Below are 26,769 nucleotides of genomic sequence, written 5' to 3' on the forward strand. Positions count from 1 at the left end.
GAAGGTTGTTAGGAACATGGGGAAGCTTTATATGCTTCCAAAGGAGGACTTGGAATGTTTTGTGAGCCTAAAGGTTGATGTGGCGGTGTCCACGGTGATTAAGAGAACTACTATTCCAGTGATTGGTTCCGCGGCGTTGAAGGACATGCAAGATCGCAAATTAGAAGTACACCTCAAGCGGATTTTTTAGGTCTCAGCCTTGCGGTTATGTGCAGCGATTTGTTCAAGCTTTATGCAGCGTGCATGCCTCAGCTGGGTGCAGCAGATGCAGGAGCACCTCCCATTGGCGAGGGAATATGCAGTCACAGCCAAGAGAGTCAAGGCAGCTGTGGCCTTCGGGGCGGATGCTCTCTATAATTTAGTATATACTTCCTCTAAAACTATGGCGTCGGCAGTAGCAGCCAGGAGATTACTCTGGCTGCGTAACTGATCGGCGGACATCTCCTCAAAGATGCAGCTGGGCTCCTTGCCTTTCAAGAGTCTCCTTTTATTTGGGGAAGACCATGAGCAGCTGATTCAATCTTTGGATGATAAGCCTCTTCGTTTACCTGAAGATAAACCTAAAGCTAAGAGATTCTTTCAGGTTTGGACTCTGTTTCATTCCGATAGGAGATCACGGCTAGCGAGGACTCCTCTGGCCTCTCAGAGACCATTCTCTACTCAAGGAAAACCTGAAGGCCAGTTAGGGAGACTGCAGGAAGATCTGCAGCCAATGGCAAGTCCTTACAATGAGATGAGGTCAGTCCACTCTCTCGTTCCTATTATGGGAGGTCGCTTGACTCAATTTTACGAGAGTGGGCCAAGATTACACAGGACCAGTGGGTTCTCTGTGTGCTAAAAGAAGGCTACATTTTAGAATTTGCTCGACCCGTTCACAAACTTTTTCTAATTTCCCCCTGCAGTCCAGTGAAAAAGCGATTGGCGGTGCGGGAGACCCCTAGTGCTTCTCCAGAGCTTGGAAGAAGTGATACCGGTCCCCGCCAAGGAGGTTCGCGTGGGGCATTACTCCATCTATTTTGTGGTCCCAAAGAAGGAGGGCACATTCTGTCCCATCCTCGATTTGAAGAAAGTGAATGCCACCCTCAAAGTTCCCCGCTTCCGGATAGAGACCTTGCATTCCATGATAGCAGTTGTTCGCAAGGAGGAGTTTTAGGCCTCTGTGAGATCCAAGGAAGCCAATCTACACATTCCAATCCACCCGGACTCCCAACGCTTTCTCCGTTTCATGGTGCTAGGCCAAGATTTTCATCCAGTCTCTCTGGCTGGGGAGCAGTTTGTCAACATCATTCAGTCCAGGGTATCTGGTATGTGACAGAATCTTCATGGTCTATCAACCGTTTGGAGACCAGGGCAGTCCATCTAGCCTTGAAGGAGTTCTTACTGTTGGTAAAAGGGCACTCAGTGTGGATTCTTTCCGACAATGCGACAACAGTGGTGTACATCAATCAGCAAGACGGAACCAAGAGTCAGTCAGTAGCTTGGGAAGCACAAGCCTTGCTTCGTTGGGTGGAGTTCCATCTAGAGGGAATAACGGCATCTCACATAGCCGGGGTCGAAAATGTACAAGCGGATTTCTTAAGTCGGACTCGATTAGATCAGGCGAGTGGGAATTATCAGAAGCCGCGATGCAACTCATCAGAAGTCGTTAGGGATCTCCTCACGTGGATTTAATGGCAACTCGTCAGAATACCAAAGCGTTTCGGTTCTTCAGTCGAAGGTAACAGCATGGAGCTGAAGGCGTCGATGCTCTAGTTCTGCCTTGGCCTCGGGCAGTTCTACTTTGTGTTCCCCCCTTGGGGATTTATCAAAATGCGTTAAGTATCGCAAAAGGGGCATGGTTTATGCAAATATTCAGTTTATCACAATTTGCGCTAATTACCTATGCGAAGAGCTAAGTTAGTGCAAATTGCGATAACATTATCAGACTTTGCGATAGTGCTAGGCCTGTTGTATTTATTTTTTATTTATTTATTTATTTCAGATTTTTATATACCGGCATTCGAGACAGCAGTCACATCATGCTGGTTCACATAAAACAGGGGTGCATAGTAAACATAACTATAACACATATGTTATATGTGTTATATATATATGTGTTATATATATGTGTGTTATATACATATGTTATATGTATAAATATACATATAACATATGTATTTCCTGCATACAACCACTGGGGGGACCATGAGAGAGAGTGTCTGGCCATAATGTCATCTCCCTAGATAGGTATTTGTATCCCTATGGTAGGCCCACCTAGTAACTCGAGGTAGGGGGTAAGGGGCCACTTTGACATTCAAAATGAGACGTACGAACAGAACAGTGGTCTCTTGTGAAGATTTGATGTCCTTTGGAGTGAGGAAACTCACTCCAAGATGAGATTTGGGCAATGTTCTCTCAACCTAGCTTGATGGACTCTCTACCTGGGTAACATCAAGCTAGGTGGAGAGAACATTGTACAAATCTCATCTTGGAGTGAGTTTCCTCACTCTGAAGGACATCAAATCTTCACAAGAGACCACTGTTCTGTTCGTACGTCTCACTTTGAATGTCAAAGTGGCCCCTAACCCCCTACACTAATACCTAAACCTCACCTCGAGTTACTAGGTGGGCCTACCAGAGGGATACAAATACCTATGTAGGGAGATGACATTATGGCCAGTCTCTCTCTCTCTCACTCACTCATCAGCGGAGTGCTTGGAGATGACCCTCGACTGTAAAGGAATGTAGATAGGTGGGTCCTTGGGCTGATGGCAGATGACAGCACCCCCAGGAGGATATCCTGAGAGGGAACACCGGCTAGGCTTGGATATGGAGACAGACACAGATAGTTCTTTTATTAGACAGGTTAGTAGAACCACCAGAGGTGGCAGTAGTGAGCTAATATACCCGGCAGGGCTGAAGTCCCTCAGAGACTGGAACAGTGATCCCAGGGTTGCTGAGCTGTAGAGAAACTATAGACAGTGAGTAGACAGGGTATGCAGTGTTCATAGCCAGAACTAGATGACAACTTACATAAGGTCTTAATGAAGCTCAGTAGCTGGAAAGGGTTAGGCCCTCGAGGAGCGAGTACCTGGTTCCAGGGAAAGCTCTGAGAGCGCGATGGTAACTCACAATTGTCTGTATCTGCGATAGCTTCCAGGCAGTAGAGATTCTTCAGAGTATTCAGGAACATAGGCCCTTGAGGAGTGAGTACCAGTTCCTGTCAGCAATCTGAAATAAGAAAAGAGAGCGAGACCCCCGAGGAGCGGGTACCCCTAGTAAGTCCGAGGAGGCAGAGTAGCTTAGGTAGCGAGACCGTTGCTAACTCGATCTGTTAGCAGATTCTGAGACCTTTTGTATTGGAAGCAGATGACTTCATCTCAAGGGACGCCCCCGAGGTTCACGCCCTTGCTGGTACATCAATGGGAGCGCGCGCCCTACGTCATCAGGAACATGGCGGATCCACAGCGTCGTGCCGGTCCGGGGACACAGGAGAGAAGCGGCAAGAAGACGCCGCGGCTGCTAGCCGTCCATCAGGCCCAGAGGGAGTCACCACAGAGGTAGAGAGGGCGTCGAGCAGCGAGGGACACAAGAATCCCTTCCTTCAAATTTCGGATTCGGGAGTTTTGTTGAGGACGGTGCCTTCTTTTTTGCCTAAAGTGGTTTCTGCTTTTCATGTAAACCAGCCGGTGGAGCTTCCAGCCTTTCCAATGGTAGATGCATCTGCTCCACATGCCAGGGAACTCTGGAGGTTAGATGACCACCTTTTTGTTTTGTGGAGCAGTGCAAAGCGAGGTTTCAAAGCTTCTAAGGCTACTATTGCACGTTGGTTGAAAGAGGCGATTGGTTCCACTTACATTACTGCCGGTAAGGAGATTCCAGAGGGCTTGTGTGCAGTTGGTGTCTCCTTAAGAGATTTTCAGGACAGCGACTTGAAAGTCGCTGCATACTTTTGCACGACACTAACGTTTGGATGTGGGAGATTCTTCCTTTGGCGAGAGTGTTCTACGAGTGGGACTCTCCAGGTCCCATCCTAAGTAGGGGGCTTTGGTACATCCCAGGAGTCTAGACTGATCCGGGTACATACAGGGAAAGGAAAATTGGTTCTTACCTGCTAATTTTCGTTCCTGTAATACTATGGATCAGTCCAGATCCCGCCCGCTTTTCAAGAGATGGAGAGTTTCCCGCTCAGCTCGAGTGTTAATTTATAAATACAGACTTGTTTCAAGTGATTTTCATGGTTTTTCAATATTTTTTAGCTTAGTTGCTTTTTGAATTGGATTTCTGGTTTATGCTTTGGTACAGAGCTATACTGAGGAACTGCAGGTGGTACTGGGGTTTATGAGACAGTGTCAGTAAAACTTTCTCTGTTTCCATCTGCTGGCAGGGATGAATAACCCAGGAGTCTGGACTGATCCGTGGTACTACAGGAATGAAAATTATCAGGTAAGAACCAATTTTCCTTTAGTATCTGGCAACACTATGTATCTCCTGTCTCTTCATCCTCTCCAGCTCTGTCTCAGCTGTTTCTCATTCTCCTTCTGTAGTTAATATAGTTACTTTATACAAGGATTGATCTCTTAGGCTGTTGAAGAACAATTATGTAATAGGCTTCCACCTAACTCAGCCATTCATGAATTTTGAAGGGGCTGAGAGGAGGGGTGATAATTACCTGTCAAAAATAAATAGACTTTGATAGCTTCACATTTTTACATGTTTAACCCAAGAGCAGGAGAGTTTCCTCATTCAAATTAACCCTCTTAAAGACACAGGGATCATGGACTGGCAGTGAGTCTAATACTTCCAGGCCTTCTAATTCATGCACCTTTAAGGAGCTGACTCAGATGAGACAGGATCCTGTTGCTAGGGGTGGGGCTTGATCCAAAAGTGAGGTGATGGACCCTTCCCTCTTCTGGGGCCTATGCATCTGCCACTATATGTACACCCTGAGTCCCATTTCTTGGGCATCCCTTGTGGGATGGCTGGGTATACCTTTGGGCACCCCCCCCCCCCTTAGGGTTTGTGAATACTACCTTTGCAACATCCCTGTCTGGGGAGCTGAAACTGGCTTCAGGAATCATACCTTGGTTTGTTGTCTAGTTACAGGCTTGGATTTAGGCATAGGCAAGTCTCCTAGGGTATCAGATTTTGAAGCGTGAAATATCTGGGCCAAAAATGTGCCTTCTCCCACTTATTTCAGAGAGGCACCACCATGGCAATCTGGTCTAACACCACCCTCCTATGCTTTCCAAGTTCCAGGGGTGAACCTCTGCTGTCTGCCTTTAGGCACCCAAATCTTTAATCCAGCCCTGCATAGTTACTCTATCACTGAGTCATCAAGCTACTCCAGGAACCCATACTGAGGCAAATGAACTTCTTTAGGTTTGCAGTGGCAATTATACACCTGGGAGCGGCATGAGATAGTCATTGTAGTATGTGTTGGAGGTGACCTATGGCTTTTAGCATAAGGAATAGTGAGATCTAACTCTTAAGTGCCCTAACCAGGTCTTGTTTTCAAAGTGCCTAGATCAGTGTGTGAGATTTATATGCAGGCAGTGGCATATTTACAATTTTTGGTTATCCTTAAATTGAGACGCATCTGTAATACTTGAGTTCATTATTTTTGTCATGGTATATAGATAATCAGGATCTGCTGGCCTGAATGATATTTGTACAGGTTGGGTGGTTAAAAACAAATAAAGGACAGTGTGCAGGAAAATAAATGGGACTGTGAACAAGGCTGGCAGTATTTTCAGATATATACAGGTTTATATATTATGTACAAATATATACAGGTTTATTATATCATTTCTACATGACTATGTACATTGCTAATAGGATGTCAAACAGCACACTTATCTACTCGTTGTTAGTAGGCCACACAACTATATACATTTCTACAAAATAGCAAGAATATTTAATATTTGGCAATTTGGGGTTGTTGGCCCCCACACTATACCACCATATGGAATAGAAGGGAGCTCTTACATTCCCACTTAAGCAAAAAGTATTATCATCCTCCCCTTTTTTCCCCAAGTCTCACCCATGTGAAAAGATGCAACTGGGCTGTGGGCAGGGTTGGCCTGGGGGGGGGGGGGGAGGTCTGTTGTATGTAAACCATCTCCTTCCACTCCTACTGAAAGGTCCACTCACTGGGGTCCATGCCCTCCTGGGGGACCTAACTGCACCTCCTGGAATGCCATTGGGGGCTGTGCCCTCCTGGGGGATCTGCTGCTAGGGTCTCCTTGCTCAAGGGGGACTGCTCCACCTCTGGATCTGGTGCTGGGTTTCCCTTGCTCCCTACTCTGTCATTCCATACTCCTCCCTTGATAGGAGGGTTTTCCATGGTGTGGGTTTTACAGCTCCACTAGGCTCATGGCTGTTTAAGGTTCATTGATTCGGGCCCTCCACAGTCTCAGCTTTCAGTGATTTTAGCTCTGCTAAGCTCATGGCTAGTCATTTGATGTTACCCAAGCTGGATGAGTCAACTTCTCTCAAACAAAAGGCCAAGTTTTCCTTTTTCTGTTGTCTGGCCCTGTATGGGTCAGCTTCTCTCAGTCAAAAGGCCAAGACCCAGGCAAGACCAAAGAATGAGACAATGTGCATGCCCCTCCATCCTGCCTAGTTATATCCTTCTGTTGTCTGGGAACTCGGCACCCAAGTGTTTGAATACCTTTGTTAGTCAGGGTGAGAATCTGTTTGCTTCCTAGGACTGTTCTCCAGTACATTTCTCTCATTAATCCCTTTCCCAGTCATAGTTCTGTGATTTAGGAGTTTGTATCCTTTGATTTTTAGTGATATTTCCTGCAAAATTACCAGCAGTAGTCCAGGGGGCTGTGACATGCTAATCCCCTACCTTAGTCCCTGACTAATCTAGTCAGTGGTCATTTAAGTACTTTCACAGTAAGGGGTCTGGCAATCTTTTCAATTTCCTGGGCTGGTGGCTCAAATTACATAGCTGCATTGTCTTCTCTTTTTTTTTTTTTGTGCTACAGTTCACCTAAATGGTAGCGTGCTCAAACCTCCATTTCTTGTGAGGGAGGTTTGATAATGAGCAGAAAACTGCAGCATGGAAAAGAACAGAATACATTGCTGCTTGTCCACTATTGTTCCTTAAAGGTTTTCAAACTGTCCCCGTTGGGAGAAAGATTGTGTGTATCTTGTACTGCAGACTTTGCACCAGTGCTAGAAGGAAACTGCATGATTACATTTGCATTGAGATTTGCCATGGATACAAGGTGTATGCTGTCACTTGCACCAGTTTTCTGGAGAGGTATGCATGAAACTTTGAAAATGCTGCATATGAATGATCCAAACTGAACATGCCTCCAGGACTATCTCCTCTGAGAGTGGCAAAAAGTCTGTGCCTTGTGGAAAAACATGTGGACTTTTAGCCACATGTGGGGAAGGCAGTGTTTAGACTGCCGATCAGTGACTTGTCTGAGACTGACCCACCAGTGGAGGGCTCCTGAAGCAGCATCCAGTACTTGATGTAATCTCTGATTGCTCACATGGGCAATTTCCTGTATCTGCCTGTTCCTGCAGTAAACTGCCTGGTTTATGAATCTGGAGAGTAATGGCCAGTGAAATTAAGCCACACCAAGAAAGCAGAAAGTCTTTTGCAAGCATCATTGAGCACCACTTAACGCCCCCACATGAGGATGCTGTTCCTTTTGATCTGCAGAGCAGGGCACTGCATGCCAGCCAGCACTCTGTCACAGTGCCTTGTTGTGAGCAGTTTTATATGCTGACAGTCCGCTCTGCCCTTTCCTCATTTCCTTTCCTATGCTTGTATATTCTGAGTCATTGGAGTAACCAAAATTAATAACTAGGCCAGTATTTTGAGTTTTTGGCTAACTTTTCAGTTTAAAAAAGTAAAATATTGAAGAGCTTATAACACAAAAGTCACGCTATAAGATGAGTCCAGCTGAAAAATATTTAGAAAGCACCAGCACATATCCAGTGCAAGTGCTGGATTGCTGAAGACAGGGCAATAATTGTTTTGTTGTTAATTAGTTTTTCATTTGCTTCTATTATTACCAATCTAATAGTTTGTACTTTGCAAGGAATCATGTGCAAATTCCCATCCCTAAAGAATGGGTTTACTAGACAGCTGAAAAGTTCTGGGAAATCAACTGGGTTACACTGTTAGTTGAGATATCTTAAGACATGAGTCTGAGACCAGGAGAGTTATTTTGTGATCGTGCTGTCTTAGTTTGCTCTTCTGCTTTGTTCAGTTTAGCCATGGCTTCAGCAGTGCGAAGCAGCTTCGGGGAAGGGATGATAACCATGCACTGGACCGTGGAGGACACCCAGAACCTCATAAGTGAAGAGCTGCCTGTTCCAGAATATCCACAGGTAAGCATTGTTGAATCGCAATTCATCCATTTCTGTGCTAGAATTTTGGTAGGGTTTTAAACTACTATTCTTGGGCTGACAAGGGATACCTTGGCATTGGGGGAGCTATAAAATTGAGTTAGCTTTATTCCAACAGAGTTACTTTCTAATTTGAATTCACAGATAGGACCGTGTGATATCTCACCAGAGGGTTGAAGCACTAAGACACTTGTTGAAATGGGTGTTCGTATTGAGTACCCGTTTCCCTAATGAGTGAGTAGCCACATCCCCTGGGTGCCTGATGCAATATTAAAATGAGGTGCTGCTTTAAAAGGGATGCGCTAGGGAAAAATTGTGAGTTCCTATCACTCAAATACATCAGGGGCCCAGAATTGCAAGAAGCATGCGACTGTTTTATCCCATTTCAGGCCAATTTTACCCCTTGCTGTTGTGCCGAGTGTATTTTGCGTGTAAAGTGTGTGTCCAGAATTTTTTTTTTTTTTTTTTTTACAGCAAGCTATTATATTAAACCTTTATTTTTATACACGCTCAGTAGCAAGGGGCGAAATTGGCCTGAAGCAGGATAAAACAGACATATGCTCATTGCAATTCTGGGCGCCCGATGTATTTTTTAATTTTTCATGAGCCCTTGACTTGTGGATTGACTTAACTCCAGCGCATAAAAGCTAATAGCCTCAACTATATGGAATTTACATGTAATGCGCGCTCTCGGCTACACATTTGTTTGAGCATGTGTTTTGGATGGACTAATCCCTTATTGCATCAGCTGCAAAACATGTGTAAACCTTTGTGCACTTATTGCATTGGCCCCCAGTTGTCCAGAAGGATATGGAACACTACATAATTATTTTACCTGTCGGAAAACACTGTGAATATGTCCAACAGCTCCCTGCTAATTTAAAATTCTAAAGGAAGATGCTATTCACTTGTATAGAGCATGAAGATGTTTCTCAGACATACAATACGAGAGAGAGAGAAGCTGTTGTACTGATATGGAGATTCTCTTGCTTGTTTCTGGTAGAAGCAAGATAACACAATTTCCTGCATATTACTACGTTCCCATGATTTATTTTTACCTTCTCCAGTACAAAGTGCTTTGTCTGGGTTCAGTCCTCTATGCTCCTGAGCCTTGCATTATGAGAACTAACAGTACCTTTCTTTGTATCGTCATCTTCCTGTATTGTTATTATTACTAGTGGAAGAGCTCTTCAAAAATGAGGGGCCAAAAATACATCTATACATGTAGACTCGGGCTCCTGCCTTCCCCCCATCCCTAGGCATGCCTGTTTTCTCAGACACGAAGAGAAAGCATGTGTACTTTTCTCAGTGGGTGAAAGTAAATACAACATTTCACTGCCTGTATACTTTTACCGTTAAAGAGGTTTGGATACTTCAGAAGTGCAGCTTATACATGTACATCTGTTCGCATCTATTGGAAAGATGAAGCTGGAGAAATTCATTTTTATTTTATTTTGTCTTTAATTTACATTCCTAAGAGGCAGTATTGGTTGAGATACCGAGAGGAGACTCTAACCAAACAAAACCAATTAGTAAATCTTCTGAAAACTGAACAGAAATATGTTATTTTTAAATCAAACATGACATACACAGTGACCAACACACAAACTGTTCTCTATACAAACCGTATAGAGAACAATTAATTTAATTTCATACATTGTGCATATTAATGGACTCATACACTAAAGTCTTTACTTTTTTGGCTCCGATCATAGTGTTCAGTCTGTGGTAGAATTTAGTTGTAGAACTGGGATTAGCATCTCTATGCTTGAGAAAAATGCCTTGGGAATTTTATTGCCCAGAGGGTAGACAGGATATGGGTTTTAATGTCTCATGTAAACGTTGGCATTCTCCTTAGCATAGTGCCCTTAACAGTGTATGGGGGCACTGGTTTGGTACTGACCTAGAAGAAGGTTTACATTCAACTCTTTCTCTCAGATCCCTCATGAACTCTTTAGTCCTCAGATATCTCTTGTATTTATAAGAGAGTCCATCATTTCAAAAATCAACTTTGACTTCTCATAGCAGACAGTCAGTAGTCACTGAGAAGTGCATGGCTTGGAGAGGGGTATCTTTAAAAGATACTGGCAAAACAGGGAAGTTAGCATATACTAATAGAGAGGTTGTGGTAAAGGTTGAAGTAGCATAGATTTAAATTAAGAACAAACAGATATGAATAATGCTAAACTGCCTATATTATCTGCTAATAAGAAGGTTATGAATACAAATAATAGAAATACAAATAAAAAACATACTTTAAAATGTCTGTATGTTAATTCCAGAAGTCTGAAAAATAAGATTGGAGAGTTAAAATGGCTTTGAATGAAGATATAGCCATAATAGGCATCTAAGAGTCCTGGTGGAAAGAGGATAACTAATGTGACAACTAGGGTACACATATTGACATGACAGGGCGGATCAAATTGGTGGAGGGGTGGCACTATATATTAAGCAGAATAAAAATTCTATAAGAAATAGACTGCACTCTGGAATCCGTTTGAATAAAAATTCCAAGTGCAATGGGGAAGAGTACAGTAGCTGGGGTATACTACTGACCACCTGGCCAGAATGAGGAAACAGAGATTAGACAGGCTAATAAAATTGGCAACACAATACAAGAAGATTTATTCACCCCAGTATTGATTTAGTAAATGTCATATCAGGACATGCTAGAGAGGCAAAGTTCCAAGTTGCTATAAATGACTGCTTTATACAGCAGCTTTTAAGAGATTTTTTTTTTTTTTTAATTCTTTATTTTCAGTTTTCACTGATTATAACAAGCAAAATATATATTTAGCAAACTGAAATATAATCATATAATCACTTTGACCTATATTATATTACTCAAGTTTTGCCCTTACAGTCAGTATATAGTAATTCATTCATATAGAAATTGTAAGACATTGACACAATTAATGAGCGAATTATAAGGGAAAGCAGAGTTATCACACTCAATTTTAAAGGAAACAGAAATGCAACAATTTAAACTTCTTGCTCTCACACATTAGCTGCTTTTGGGGGGTGTGCGTCTAGAAATGTCTGTAAAACTTCATAAAAGAGATATTTTTGGTCTTCATACCATATTTCACATTTACATGGATATCGGAGATAAAATTTTACTCCTCTAGACAGAATATCACTTTTCAATCTGAGAAATTCTCTTCTCCTTAATTGCGTTACTCTTGATAAGTCTGGATACATCCAGATCTATCGGCCATAATATTTCTGAGCCCTATTACGTAGAAATAACCGCAAAACTGTATCTTTTTCTAACGGAAATATGAAGGAGATGAATAGAGTTTGTCTTTCAGATATCTCTGTCTCATTTGACGTTTCTAGGATTTCTGACAGATCCATGGATTGCTCCGACTGCTTGTCCCTTTTTGATATTTTTTTGGAATATAATAAATTTTTGCCAAAGCAGGTATAGCCTGCTCTGGTATCTTTAATATCTGCTTTAAATAGTCCTTAAACATTTCTTTAGGTGCAATAGTTCTTTGAAAAGGAAAATTTAATATTCTTAAATTAGAATATCTAATATTATTCTCCATATATTCAAATCTTTTTTTATTCGAAATCTCTGACTTAACTAGATTCTTTTGAATATCTTCCACTTTATGTAATCGTTCATCTTGTTTATCCAATTTATTATTGTAAATGGCAACTACTTTTTCTACTTCAATAACCTTTTGTTGAGTATCAGTGTGAATTTTTGTTAACTTGATTATAGCAGTCTCAAGCTTTTAAGAGATTTTCTGTGAGATCCCTGATACTTGACCTGAGTTAGCAGATTTCAGATAGTCTGCTGCCCTGGGAAGGGCATGAATAGAGGAGATTCTGCTGCTTTCCTTTTCACTACTAGTAGCTGGATCAATGGTGATTCACTACAGGAGAGTTCCAATTTTTGTCCTTTTGTGAAGACTGGCCTTGTATCTTGGGGAGAAGTTTTACTATCACTCTTCCTGTCCCAGGGTGGGAAAATTGGAAGAGCTGCTTGTTCCCTGCTGCCTGAACCTTTCATTTGAAAGATCCCGTATGACACCTGGAGAAAGAGAACTGTGAGCAAGACCTTTTTGTTACATATGGAGACCCCCATCCAGAGTATTCACCCTGGGGAGCAGAGGTATAAGTGGCAGTTGTGTTGTGTTGTGCTTAGGATCCTATTTTGTCTTCCAGTATTTTTAGAAGGGGATTTTCTGCCCACAACTAGGAGTCCTTGTCTGTTTGGGAAGCCTGACTTTTTCCAAGCCCTGGAGAATGAGTTATTCCCTGGTTTAACTACTGAGGGATGCCTGCACAGATAAAGAAAATTGGGGAACTGTGATAATAAACTGCTGTGCCAAGAACTCGTTTCTATAATGCCATAACTTGCTATTGAAGAATTGCTGCAGTAAAGTTTTATTTGGAAACCCAACCTGAGCATCCAGAGTATTTTGTTGGCATTCATAACCTTCTCACTGAAAGTGAAAACTTCGCAGGAAAGAAAGAGGGAGTCATCTCCATATCTTGGGCCTTAGAGGAGTATTCCTCCCCTTCTCTTGTTGGAAAGAATCCGACAAGCTGGGGCTGTGGGACAAAGAGAAAGGAGTTGGTCTCAGGGGCTACATTAAAATCATCCAAAATCACTTGTTTAGAAAACCTACCTAGACATTAACTAAATCTGTCAAGTCTGAAAAGATATCTACAGAGGCTTGGGGGCTGTATAAATAATTTAAAAAAAACCCCACATCCCTTAAAACTCCAGATCTCATTAAAATATAGTCTGCTCTTAGGGTAGAATAAAATTTCAAATAGGAAAAATCAAGACTTGAATTAACCACCACTGCCACTCTTCTGCCCCTTCCATTTGCCCATTCCTGACTCAGCACTTGAAATACCAAGGGACAGCTAGAAACCAAACTTCTCATCTCCACCGCTACCCAAGACTCTGTCACACAAAGAATGCCTAAATTAAATTTGTCTATTATATCACAAACTAACTGACCCTTATTCCTTATTGACCTAATGTTGACAATCCAACTGATATATCAAATCTACAATGTGTTTCTAACCACCTTCCCCTGCATACCCTGGGGCTCCCAACAAGGGAATAATATAGTAATTAAAATTAATATTTTTCCTATTACATTGACCTTCCCAAAAGCTTTGCTTATAACGTCCGTGACAATTCTTTTAACCCTGTATCTAACACTTGACGCCATCTGCAAATAAAAAATATTCCAAAAGACATAATGCAATAATATTTAATTTTTTTTTCCAAAGTATTTTATTGGTCCAATAGATAAAGCAAATACATCACAAATAAAACCAGTTACAAAACTGCCACTGCCATGGCTTCCATACATGACTGCTCTGTGTTCGGCCTTCTATAATGACAACATACGGACACTGATTTTATATTTTCTCCCCTACAGAAACACCCACCCTACCCCCCCCCTTTCCTAGCATTGCGCAGTATACAATCTTACCACAATAATATCGATATGTATTTTTTGCCAACTGTTGGTTATAGTAGAGCATCAGTAAACAAAAATGGAAACGTAGCATAGGAAAACAAAAAGGAAAATTATACACATGTGTATTCAAGCACTTGAGTTCCCTCTCTCTCCCCTGGGAGCCACGGCTTCCAAAGGAAACAGCTGTTGAATCTTAATAGGGAGAGTTTCATAAAACGTGGACCACACGTCTCTGAAAAAGCATTTCCTCTTAAATGAAAATTTGTGGTAAGCAGATCCATATTCCATCTGGAACAAAGTTATCATCTGATTAGTCCAAAGAGAGCATTTCGGAGGAACTGCCTCCAGCCATTTCAATAATATACACTTTTTGGCCATCAAACACACTTTGCAAAAAAACAAAATATTATCATGGTTCAATGAGGCATCACCCGTATCAATATTTAACAAACAGAACGCACGAGACCACTGGATCTGTACAGAAAACATATTGGACACCGTCAAATGGACTTGTTCCCAAAAAGCTTGGATCGGAGGGCATTCCCAAAGTGCATGAATTAATGAGGCAGTACTCTGTGAACATTTTGCACAGAATTCTGATGTAGATAAACCCATTCGAAAAGCAGAGCGTGGGCTATATACGACTCTGTGAAAAATTCTTCCTTGCATTTCCCTCAAAGATACATTGGTGGTAATTTTAAAAATAGACAAATAACCTTCTTTAAGCATAAGAAAATCCAATTCTTCTGGGATATCATCTTGCCATTTGAGAACTAAGCGTTCAAAGGTTGAAGAGGGGGTAACATTCTGGCGGAACTTATATAGCAGTGATAACGACCCTTGTTTCCCCAAATATAACTGTATAAGGAAAAGAAATGTTGTATTGTCTAGTGGTCCTTGCGTATCCTTCAATAATTTGTTTACAAAAGCACGTAGTTGCGCATATCCCAAAAAAAGATTAGAGTGTAAGCCCATCTGTGTTTGCATTTCTGCAAAAGACTTGAGGCACCCAGTCTTAGGATCTATCAGTATTCCCAAATTTGTTGTCTCACGGTTGGGGGAAAAGCCTCTAAAAAAGGTGTCCATAAGTGAAAGCCCCGGATTACCTTGCAACGGGTACTGAGAAGAGACCCGTAGTGGCAAGCACAAGGCAGTCCGCAACTCAACCCAGACCCTTCTCAGAGCAAAAGCCAACTGAGCAGTAATTCCCTTTTGTACCAATGCTCGCTTCGACAGATGTAAAATCAGTTTAGGGTCCAAAAGTCTACAAATATCAACTGCTGAAGAATAATCAGTAAATTCTGAGGTACCATGTAGCCAGTCTCCCAAAAACTTTAGATTCGCAGCCCAGGCATATAGCTTGAAATCAGGTAGGTTTAAACCCCCTTTCTCTTTTGGGGCAGTCAAAACTTTAAAGGCCAATCGAGGTTTTTTACCCTGCCATATAAATCTTGTAACATCACGCTGTATATGCTTTAAATCTTTCCCCAGAAGGAAGATTGGCAGCATCAATAACAAACAGAGGAGCTTAGGTGCGATGATCATTTTTATAACTGCAATCCTGCCGTGCAAGGATAATGGGAAGCATCGCCAAGCTTCCAATTTACCTCTGATTTTATTTAACAAAGGAGGTATATTAACATGGTACCATTGGGTAGTTTTCTTGTGTATTTGTATCCCTAAGTATTTGATTCTATCCCCCGCCCATTTAACAGGAAAATTACGCCACGTGGTTTCCAGGGAACCATAAATATCTAGCGCCTCCGTTTTATCTAAATTCAATTTAAAACCAGCAACCTTCTGATACTCTTTGATGAGGCACAAGGCCGCGGGGAGAGACTTTCTGGCATTTGTAAGTAGTAGGAGGAGATCATCTGCAAATAGTAAAGTTTTATGACTATGGGATCCAACCCATGTACCTTCTATTTCTGGGTGTGCTCTAAGAGCTATTGCCAGGGGTTCTACTGATAGGATAAAAAGAAGAGGGGATAACGGACATCCCTGACGTCTCCCGCAACAAAGTGGAAATGGATGTGACAAAGAACCATTGACCATGATCCTAGTAGTGGGATTCGTATAAAGTAGTGTGATATATTGGAAAAAATTCCCCCTAATGCCGAATTTCTCTAGCACGGATTTCAAAAATGCCCACTCCACTCGGTCGAATGCTTTTTCAGCATCACACGCCACCAATAATGGTTCTCTCACATTTCCACGAGTGCACGCTTCCAGGGCACAGAGTACTCGATGGATATTAACCATTGCTCGGCGTCCCTTGACAAATCCCACCTGGTCTTTCTCAATAAGATACGGGATAACATGTTTGAGTCTATTGGCAAGTATTTTTGCATAAATCTTTATATCCAGATTTAATAAAGAAATGGGTCGATATGAGCCTGTAAGCATGGGGTCTCTACCTGGTTTAGGTAGGACCACTATAGTGGCAGACCGCATAGTGTCAGGCATCTTCCCCTCATCCTTCATAGTTACAAATACATTCCTCAGGGGTTCTGAAATGTCTGATATTAATGCTTTGTAAAAGACAGAGTCAAAGCCATCAGGCCCGGGGGCCTTGTGTGCCGGCAAAGACTGTATCGCGTCTCTTACTTCTTCCACTGCTATGTCCCTGTTTAGAGCAAGACGCTGATCTTCTGTTAGAACAGGGCAAGGGACACAGTCCAAAAAGTGAGTAATGGCATCTGGGCAGAGATTCTCAGATGAGTACAATTCGTGATAAAAGTGTGAAAATATATTAGCTATTTCCAAAGATCCATTTTGTACCCGTCCCTTATCATCTTTAATTGCAGATATGAATTTACTGGGCTCTTGACTTTTAAGGAGGTTAGCTAACGCTTTGCCAGCTTTATTTGCGTGATGGAACATGCGGAATTTATAAAGCTTCAACGAGCGCTCAGCCCTACTATGAAGAAGATTATTGAGCGCCATTTGGATCGCCTTAAACTCATCCAGTTTATGTCGGGCGGGGTGCCCTATGAGCTCTTTTTTCATATCTTTCAAGGATTTGGTGAGTTTAAGGATTTCAGCGTTTTGTTTCTTTTTTTAAGTGGCATACATAACTAATGATATGGCCTTTCATGACCGCTTTCGCTGTCTCCCAGTAAGGGGTCGGTTGTTGAGTGTGTTGGGCATTCTCCGCAGCAAACTCAACCCACTTTTTCCGTAAATATTTGGGAAATACAGGGTCTGAGAAAAGAAACCCAGGTAACCGCCATTGGGTTCCACCAGTGGCAGCAACAAATTCCAATTGAGCAGTCACTGGGCAGTGATCTGAAATCAAGAGTTTGGCAATCTTTGCCTTAGAAAATCTCGAAAGCAGAGATTCCGAGACTAAAAGATAATCAATTCTGGACCACGATGTGTGGGCCCTAGCCAGATGAGTATAATCATGGTCTCCTGGGTTCAGAGTTCGCAACAAGTCTAACATACGTAATTGCTTACATAAAAATGGGGGACCTTTGTTATCATTCATAGGCCTACCCTGCGTCCCTGGTCGCCTGTCTAAAGTAGGGTCCACAATGCAGTTAAGGTCTCCCCCTACAATAATCGGTCGGTCAGCATACACAGAAAGCTGAGATACTAAGTCAACAAAGAAAGAATGATCGTACTGATTGGGGGCATACACCGACGCGAGCACTATCTCCACCCCCATTAAGTGACCAATAACTATAAAAAACCTTCCTTTCGGGTCCACTATTTGTTTTTGCAATTTAAAGTCAAACGCTGTGTGTACTAAAATCATTACTCCACAGCTTTTGGAAGTGCCAGCGGCTGAGTAGTTCTGCCCAAACCCCTTTTTCTTCAGTTTGCACGCCTCCATTTGGGAGAGGTGTGTCTCTTGGAGAAAGACAAGTCTGGCGGACATTTTATGTAAACGGGACAAAACTTTCTCCCGCTTAATAGGTGTGCCGAGACCGGCAACATTCCATGTGACTATCAGCCCAGCCATAATACCTCGTCCATAGTAACGTGGAATTCAGAAAATCCCAAACCTTGTTTCCCAAAGAGACACCCAGCAGTATCAACATGTTGAGAAAATGTACACGTATTGTGAAGTGCAAAATTAAAAAAGACATGTAAGACCATATACATTTCTAAAGAGCAATGCATTCCCCACCCTTTCCCTAAACCACTCCCCCCACCCATCCCAAGAACCCAAAAGAACTACTAAATAAATGAGCCCCATAAGAGCCCCTGTCCCAATAATAGGACTGGGAGTCATCGAGTAGTCATGCTCAGCCATCTCATCCCTTGCAACGCTCGACAGCATCTGATTTGTGAGAAAAAAAAACAAAAGAAACAGCGTTCGGGATATCATGTCCACCCGTTGCCTGCCAACGGAAGTTCAGCAAATTATCTTCCATTTATTAAGGTATCTTATTAGACCCCAAAGTTCCATCCTTGCTTTATACTTCTTCCACTGGCGGCAGAATCATTAGGTAACAAAACTGGGGATCCGCGACACAAGCGCTCAACCATTCGTCTGTGGTGCCGTAGAGGACATCGCGTTCGTAAACTCCTGTGCAAGCTGTGACATCATCAAAAATTTGTGTTGTTCCTTGGTGCCATATTTTCAGTTTGGCGGGATATAGGAGCGAGAAACGCACTTTCTTAGTGACCAAGTCTGAGCAAATAGGGCATTAAGCCTTCCGTAATCCCGAAACGTGAGCTGAGAAGTCCTGAAAAATCAATATTTTCTGATTCCCAAATTTGAGATCTCTCTCCTTACGGAAATTTGCAGAATAATTATTTTGTGCACATAATTCAGAAATCTAGCGATAACCACACGTGGTCTGGGCATTACCCCCTTGGATAATTTAGGGCCCAACCGATGCGCCCATTCCATCAGGCCTGACACACTCTGCAGGGCTGGTATGTGGGATGACAACCAGGTATCTAGCGTGGTCATAATATCTGCATCCGCTATAGACTCGGGGAATCCAACGAAGTGAAGGTTGTTACGCCTCGCTCGGTTTTCTAGGTCATCTAGCTTTTCGCCTTGTTGTTTATTAAACTTCTCCAGCTCAATGATCCGGCGTTCTAGGGCCCCGACGTCATCTTCCAGAAGGGTGGTGCGGCCCTCAACCCTTTCCACCCGATTCTCTATTTCCACAATCGAGGATCTTACTTCAGCTATTTGCTAAGCTATTTGATGAAGCCGGGCGTCCAGTGCGAGTACCACCACCTGGGAAATCCTCTCTTCCAGTGATTCTTCCGTTGCCGTTTCTGAGACCTCCGGGGAAACTGGCGCCATTTTGGGATCAGGTTGCTTAGCTTTCTCTTTTTCTTTCCGCTGTATTTTCATTGCCATTGTGCTGTGAGCGATCAAATTTTGTCCGATGGGATCGAGGGTGTGGTAAGTCACAAAAATCTAAATGTTAATCGTCCACAACTAGCACCCACATATTTGTAAATAGATGAGACGGCTGGAGCTCGGTCAACGTGAGTCTATCCGAGCTCACCACATCACGTGACTCCTCATAATATTTAATTTTAAAAAGAGAGGCTATGATAAAATGAGGAAATTAGGAAAAAATAAAAGGAGATGCCAAGGTTAAAAGTGTGCATGAGGTGTGGACATTATTTTAAATTGCGTATATAACAGTCTATGCCATTGAATATAACACTCCCAAATAAACTTGTAAAGCAGTCAGAAAATGTTTTCACTTCTTTAAACCAAAATAATTTGACAGTATTGGGAGGAGCCAGCTGTCATGGTACTTGTTGGCACCAGAGACATAGGAAAGTATGGGAGGTGTTGTGTTTGGTCGGTCATGGGTCCATCACTCGACCGGCCGCTCTTAACTCCAGCCCCAGGTAGCAGGGGGCCCGCCAGTGTCGCAGCTGGGACCTGGTCAAAGACGTGGCCAGGTACTGCGCAGGCCCACTGCACTAGGGATACCGCTCAGCTGAGCGGGGCGTCCTTAGGCATGTGCATGACCTAGGCACTCTTAAAGGGCCCGTGGTGGGAAATCTGCTGTCCGTACCTTCTCCAGCAGCCCAATTAACTGCCCAAGAGCTCCAGTAACTCTGGATTTATACTGAAGAGATGCTTCAGAAGGCAGTTCAAAAAGCCAAAAGGGTGAAGAATGCTCACCATTGACCCGCTCCGCAATTTAGACGTAGGGATAGGGTTTGATTGAGTATCTGCCATATCCAGCTCAGAATGCCTTCCATGAGATTCGCACTGCGCTACATTGGACCCTTCCTTGTTTCACGTCAGGTGGGGTCTGTGACTTACCAACTGTGCTTACCCACCTCTTTGGGAATCCATTATGTTTTCCATGTCTCCCTCCTCAAGCTTTTAATTCTCACATGGTCATCTCGAAGGTACCCAGACCTCAAGAGGTATCCACTAAAGAAAACCAGGTCTGTCAAGTAAATGAGATACTGGATGTTTGGTATCAGAACAAAAGGTGGGAATAACTGATCTCGTGAGAGGGGGTATGGCCCAGAGGAAAATACATGGGAGTCTGCCTCGAACATCTTGGACAAAGAACCTCCTAAGGGCATTCCACTCTTTACACCCCAAGAAACCCAGGCCCTTGGGGAGGGGTTAAAGGAGGGGGTACTGTGGCATTTGGCCAGTCGCGGGTCTGTCCAATGACCGGCTGATTTTTCCTCCAGTCACAGGGGGGCCATCAACGCTGCAGCTGGGATGCCGCTAGACTGAGCGGGGCATCCCTAGGTGCCCACGACTCTGGCACTCTTAAAGACCCGTGGCGGGAAATCCTCCATGGTGCCCCTGGATGAGGTCACAGGCCTCTCCCTGTATAAGGCCTGCTTTGCCCTGCTTCAGATGCCTCAGCAATAAATCAAACTCCTTGGAGTTGCTGTTTGCCATGACGTTCCTTGTTCCTGTTCCAGTGCCCTGTCTTCATGTTTCTAGATGTTTCCTGCTTCTTCGAACTTCCGTTCTCATCTAGTGGTCCTTCATTTGTCTTCAGTGTCTTGCTGCTGTTCTGCCTTGCCTTCCTTCCCTCGGATTGACTCCTTGGCTTGACCTAGGCTTGTACCACTGGTTTCATCTTCATTTGGATTCCTGGCTTGACTTTGCACCTCTTCTCAACCACCTGGATTTCCACTTGCCTTGTGACCTCTATTTGCTTCTCGTCCTGCTGAACCCCGCCCTCCCTGATCTCGGCCTGCTCTTGTCTGCTGTCTGCTCTGACCTCTTCTTGGACTGACTTTGTTCTCTTCCTGCTGGCCAACTGTCTCTTCTGTGATGGATTCATCTCTGCACAGAGACCTGTGCCTAAGCCCAGCTGGCCTCGGCACCCGAGGACTCAATCTAAGAGGAACCAAGCTGGTAATGGTGAATTTCCTGTTGGGTCTCTGCTCCAGCCAGCTCTGCCTGCCGGCATTGAGGACCTGCAGGACTCCTCTCTGTGGGTAGCACCAACCTCACTTCTGTCCAAGGATTCACTTCTGCAACAGGAGGGAGGTTCTGGAAGCCAAATTTAGGCTTTTAGGTAGAAAGCTGAAATCCAGAACCTCCAGCATAGCATTCTCTGAAATGCTCCCTGTTCCAAACACAGGTCCCAAGAGGCAGTCAGAGCTCCAGAGTTGATGGTACAGGGAAGAGGGTTTTAGTTTTTGTTAGGAACTGGCCAACCTTATGGGGAGGGGGGGAGTCATTTCCTAAAGGATGGTGTCCACCTTAACTAGGGTGGAATCAAGCTGCCGGTGCTAACCTTTTAAAAAGGAGGTAAAGCAGCTTTTAAACTAGAACTAACAGGAAAGCCAAATGTTGCTCAGCAGCACATGGTTCGGAGGGAGGTATCTTCAAAGGATATTAATGAAACAGAAGAATTAGGGGATCCCAACAGAGGTTTAAATAAAAGTAAAAGTTGTCCATGTACCTCTAAGTAAAGAACCATTTGAGTTACAAGATTCCAAATGATCCCTGTCAACTGATAAGCAGGTTATTAATACCAACAAAAAACATGCTTTGAAATGTCTGTATGCCAATGCCAGAAGTCTAAGAAGTAAGATGGGACAGTTAGTGATACCACTGAATGAAGAAGTAGGCATAATTGGCATCTCAGAGACCTGGTGGAAAGAGGATAAACAATGGAACGGTGCTATATAGGGTACAAATTAAAATACAATGATAGGGTGGATCAACCTGGGACGGGGTGGCGGTTTATGTTCAGAATGGCATAGAGTCCAACAGGATAAAGATCCTGCAAGAGACTAAATGCACAGTAGAATCTTTATGGGTAGAAATCCCATGTGTGTTGGGGAAGAGTATAGTGATGTTATGGTTTTGAGGTGTTTGAGTGGATTCTTGGGTACTGTGGAGATGGCCACTCCCACGGGGAGTTGCCCTGTGAGGAACTGCAGTAATAGGCTAGACTCTATACATGCAGACACAGAGAATTCATGTTTATTATACAGCTTGATGGTACTGCCCAGGGGTGGCAGCTGTGAGGTAACCCAGTAGAGTAGTCCAGGGGTCCTTGGCAGAGGAGACCCATCCCACACTCCAATGATGGTAGACTGTGCTGGGTAGAAGAGAGAGTCCCAGATGTAGACTCGCAGCGCTGGAGCTGGAGGTGAGACAAGCTGACAAAGGTTAGTTTACTCACTGAATAGATAGCTGTATTTGTTGAAGATCCTGGCAGGTAGAAGTAGTTGGTTTGCAGGCACCAAGGCAGGGAGAGCAGGCCCTCGAGGAGCGAGTACCCAGTATCCCAGATAGGCACCTGAAAGAAAGCATAGGTCCTCCGAGGAGCTGGTACCCAGGTTAGAGGTGAATGGCCCGGAGGGCAGAGAGAACTTCCAGCGGCAGCAAGGAACCGGCAGAGTTGCATAGACCAGAGGCAATCCAATCCTTGCTAACTCAGTTTCAGGCGGATACAGTACAGTGCGCTCCACTGCGTTTGGACGCGCGTTTTCGACGCGCTAGCTTTACCCCTTATTCAGTAAGGGGTAATAGCGCGTCGAAAACGTGCGTCCAACCCCCCCCCCGAAACTAATAGCGCCCGCAACATGCAAATGCATGTTGATGGCCCTATTAGTTATTCCTGCGCGATTCAATAAGTACAATGTGCAGCCAAGCCACACATTTTACTTTCAGAAATTTGCGCCTACCCAAAGGTAGGCGTTAATTTCTGCCGGCACCAGGAAAATGCACAGAAAAGCAGTAAAAACTGTTTTTATGTGCACCCTCCAACTTAATATTATGGCGATATTTCAGTTTGAGGATCGGTTCATACGATAGATTCAGAAGATGTACGTAGCCCCGAAGGCCTGTTTAAAGATTAATGGTGGGTACTCCCAACCGTTTACTGTGGGAAGGGGTACCCGTCAGGGATGCCCACTCTCACCATTACTTTTTGCTCTTTTTCTGGAGCCTTTCACGCATCACATTAAGAATAATTTTCACATTCACGGAGTAGAGGTGGTCTCGTTCTCGTCTAAGCTTTCTCTATTCGCAGATGACATTCTCTTTACCATAATTAACCCATCACACTCCCTGGTAGCACTTATGATGAAATATCGGCCTTTAGCAGAGTTTCTGGTTTTAAAATAAACTGGGATAAATCTGAAATATTGAATGTCTCTACCCCCCAATCTATGGCCGATCGTCTCAAGGAATCCCACCCATTTAAGTGGGCAAAAGAGAAAATTAAATATCTGGGGATTTACATTGGATGTCAGAAAGATCTCTTTCAGTTGAATTATCCCCCGTTGATATAAAAAATTTACAAAGATTTAGAAGAATGGGACCGCTATCACATTTCGTGGTTGGGACGCCTAGCTATCCTAAAAATGAATGTGTTGCCTAGGATTCTGTATTTGTTACTCACGCTACCTATCGTGATACCCATAAAACTATTAGATAAGTGGCAGGGGAGGCTATTTAAATTCCTTTGGAAAGCCCGGAAACCTAGGATCAAGAAGCAGACTTTATACCTTCCCAAATCCCAGGGCGGTTTGGGAATGCCCAACTTTTTGGGTTACCATTGTGCAGCGCACCTTAAGGCTGCCGTGAAGTGGAATAACATTCGCTCGCCGAAACCATGGGTACAACTGGAGCAGGCGATGATGGGGGGGTTTCCCAGTATCTGCTCTTTTATGGCAAAAACAATCTAGCTGGACACCATTATACGCTTACCGGAATCAGTCCAAGCCACTTTAACCATAAGGAATAAATGGAGGGTGAAATTAGTTGGTCACCAACAATACTTTCTTAGCACACACCTTTTCCATCACCAATCATTTAGTTATGCCACACACTCACTAGTTTCTAAACAATGGACAGCGAAGAGCTTATTTCAGATCTCACGTGTATGGGAACCAGGAGGTATGTTAGCCTTCAATGCCCTTAGGGAATGTTATAATCTTGCTGACACAGACTATTATTTTTACTTACAAATTAAGCACTTTGTTACCTAGGATGATGGGGGATTTTGGCACGGGGAACAACTCCATTTGAAGCTCTTTGCATACAAGCGGCTAAAGCACGCAAACATGTTTCCAGACTTTATCTTATGCTAGTGGGAGTACTCTCGTTACAAGCACCTCATATTGTGGCGTGGGAAAAGGATCTCAATGAAAAGTGGCCGGTGGAAGACTGGAGACGTCTAAGCCACTCAGTAGGAAGGGGTCTTATATCTTCTTCCCATATAGAGAATGGTTATAAGATTTTATACAGGTGGTATTTAACCCCGGATAGGCTGCACAAGATGCAACCCAATATATCGAACCTCTGCTGGAAAGGGTGTCATGAACTGGGTTCTTTCTTCCACATGTGGTGGACATGCCATAAAAATACAATCCTTTTGGGCATCCGTGTCTTCATGGTTGACCAAAATATACGGCTGTACCATTAAACTCACACCGTCCCAAGCACTCCTAAATATGGAAAACGCACAATTTTCTAAGAATCAAAATGTTTTTATTAAAAATGTTATGACGGCAGCTAGAGAAGCTATGGCATTCATGTGGAAAGATCCAATGGTACCTTCTATACATGAGGTGCAAAAAAGAATGGTCCACGTATACACGTTGGGGGAAATTACCGCGCATAAACATAAAACCATTCTCAAATTCCAAAGGATATGGCAGCCCTATACAAATTGGCAGCTACAATCACATATCTAATATAATCTGTCATCTTTATGTTTGTTTCCATACTATCTGTGACTAATCCGGATAAGCATCTGAAGGCTTTCATCTCCAATTGGGATTTGTTCCACAGGGTTGGTTGAATAGACTACCATGATGAGTATGTCATCCTTCAGGTTATCATTGGTAATACAGACTTCATTATTTATAGCCCTTTCTTACTAAGCTTCGATATTTTTAGAAGATGTGCGGGTTAAAGGGTAACAATGAGGTCTGCATGTAACAATCTTAGATACTCCTTTCAGATTATTGTAATTAGACATCGCTCGTTCAAGATTCTTTAGTGTAACTTTAATACGCTTTCACTGTGAGGTGTGTGAATGGGGAGGGGGGGGACGAGTTGGATCTGGAAATCAATATTAATATGTAATAATGGCATATATGATGGGAGAAAAGATTACGGCATTTGTTGACAAGGTTGTACATATAGGGGTAGATCTGTAAAAAAATACGCGATCGCATACTTTTGTTCGCGCACCAGGCGCGAACAAAAGTACGCTGGATTTTATAAGATACGCGCTGAGTGCGGGAACGGCGGCCATTTTGTTTTCTGAGGAGGAAGCTGGCGGTTCTGATTTGGAGGAGACGGGAGATCTGATCCCGAGGCAGCCGGCTGTTTTAGCGCCCCTGGCCCAGAAGGAAGGCAGGCTGCAGGCTGGAGAGGTCCCAGGGGGACCTCTGCAGCCTGCCTTCCTGCCATGCAAACGCGGGCAATCCCCCCGGGATTGCCCGCGTTTTCCCCGGAGTTCATGGTCTTGATGCACCGGGCCTTCCTCCAAAGCTCCAGCCAGGCTATGGGTTCGTTTTTGGGCCCCTCTCCCGCCAAAGTACCGCGTCTGGATGCCCCGCTGGGGGGCTCTCCGGCACAGGGGTGGGGACAGCCCCTCAAGGTAAGCCAGACTCCTCCCAGGGCTCCCATGGGACCGCCGCAGGGCCTCCTGGTGCTCCCGGAGGGGGATACGCTGCAGGATCCAGCCGGGGAGGACCCCACCCTTTCGGCTCAGATGAAAGGCGACGATCCTAGGGTTCTCCGCATTTTTCAGGCTGAGGAATTGGAGGGTCTCATCCCGCTTATCCTTCAGGAGATGGACATTGATCCTCCTCCAGAGCCAATGCCTTCAGATCCCAAGATAAGAAAGGGAGACCCTCTCCTAGCGGGACTCCGGCCCCTAGCCAAGGCTTTCCCTACACATCCCAGTTTCTTGCAGTTGATCTCCAGGGAGTGGGACATGCCGGAGGCTTCTCTCAAGGTCAGCAGGGCTATGGAGAAGCTTTATCCTCTCCCGGTGGAGTTCCTGGAGCTTCTCAAGGTCCCGACAGTGGACTCTGCGGTCTCGGCAGTCACTAAGAGTACTACCATACCAGTCACTGGCGGAACGGCCCTAAGGGACCTGCAGGACAGAAAGCTGGAGGTCTATCTTAAGCGCATCTTCGAGGTCTCGGCGCTCGGAGTAAGAGAGGCCATTTGTAGCGCCCTGGCGCAGAGAGCTGGTCTCCGGTGGGTTCAACAACTACTCACCTCGCAGGATCTCCCGACGACCGAGGCTCAACAGGCAGATAGGTTGGAGTCTGTGATGGCTTATGGGGCGGACTCGCTGTATGACCTTCTCCGAGTCCTATCTCGTTCCATGGTGGCAGCTGTGTCGGCTCGTCGACTCCTGTGGCTCCGTAACTGGTCGGCGGACTCCTCTTCCAAGACACGTCTGGGTTCGTTGCCCTTTAAGGGTAAGTTCCTCTTCGGGGAGGATTTGGACCAAATCATTAAGTCTCTGAACGAGAATGCGGTTCATAAGCTGCTGGAGGA

General features: G+C 44.1%; 1 protein-coding gene across 6 annotated transcripts in view; it reads left to right on the forward strand.

The window, feature by feature from the left end:
* The window catches only part of FAM228B (family with sequence similarity 228 member B), a 278,191-nt gene that overhangs the window by 8,371 nt on the left and 243,051 nt on the right, over positions 1-26,769 (forward strand). For 3 of the 6 annotated variants that reach the window (XM_029596027.1, XM_029596029.1, XM_029596028.1), the window contains exon 2: positions 8,217-8,337. In XM_029596027.1, coding sequence (XP_029451887.1) covers positions 8,224-8,337 — 114 coding nt within the window. In that variant the 5' untranslated portion in view covers positions 8,217-8,223. Of the gene's footprint in view, positions 1-4,372; positions 4,426-8,216; positions 8,338-26,769 lie in introns of those variants that run through there. The other 3 variants (XM_029596024.1, XM_029596025.1, XM_029596026.1) reach the window with 2 other exon arrangements.

The sequence above is a fragment of the Rhinatrema bivittatum genome, chromosome 3, assembly GCF_901001135.1.
Source record: "Rhinatrema bivittatum chromosome 3, aRhiBiv1.1, whole genome shotgun sequence".
Taxonomy (NCBI): Eukaryota; Metazoa; Chordata; class Amphibia; order Gymnophiona; family Rhinatrematidae; genus Rhinatrema; species Rhinatrema bivittatum.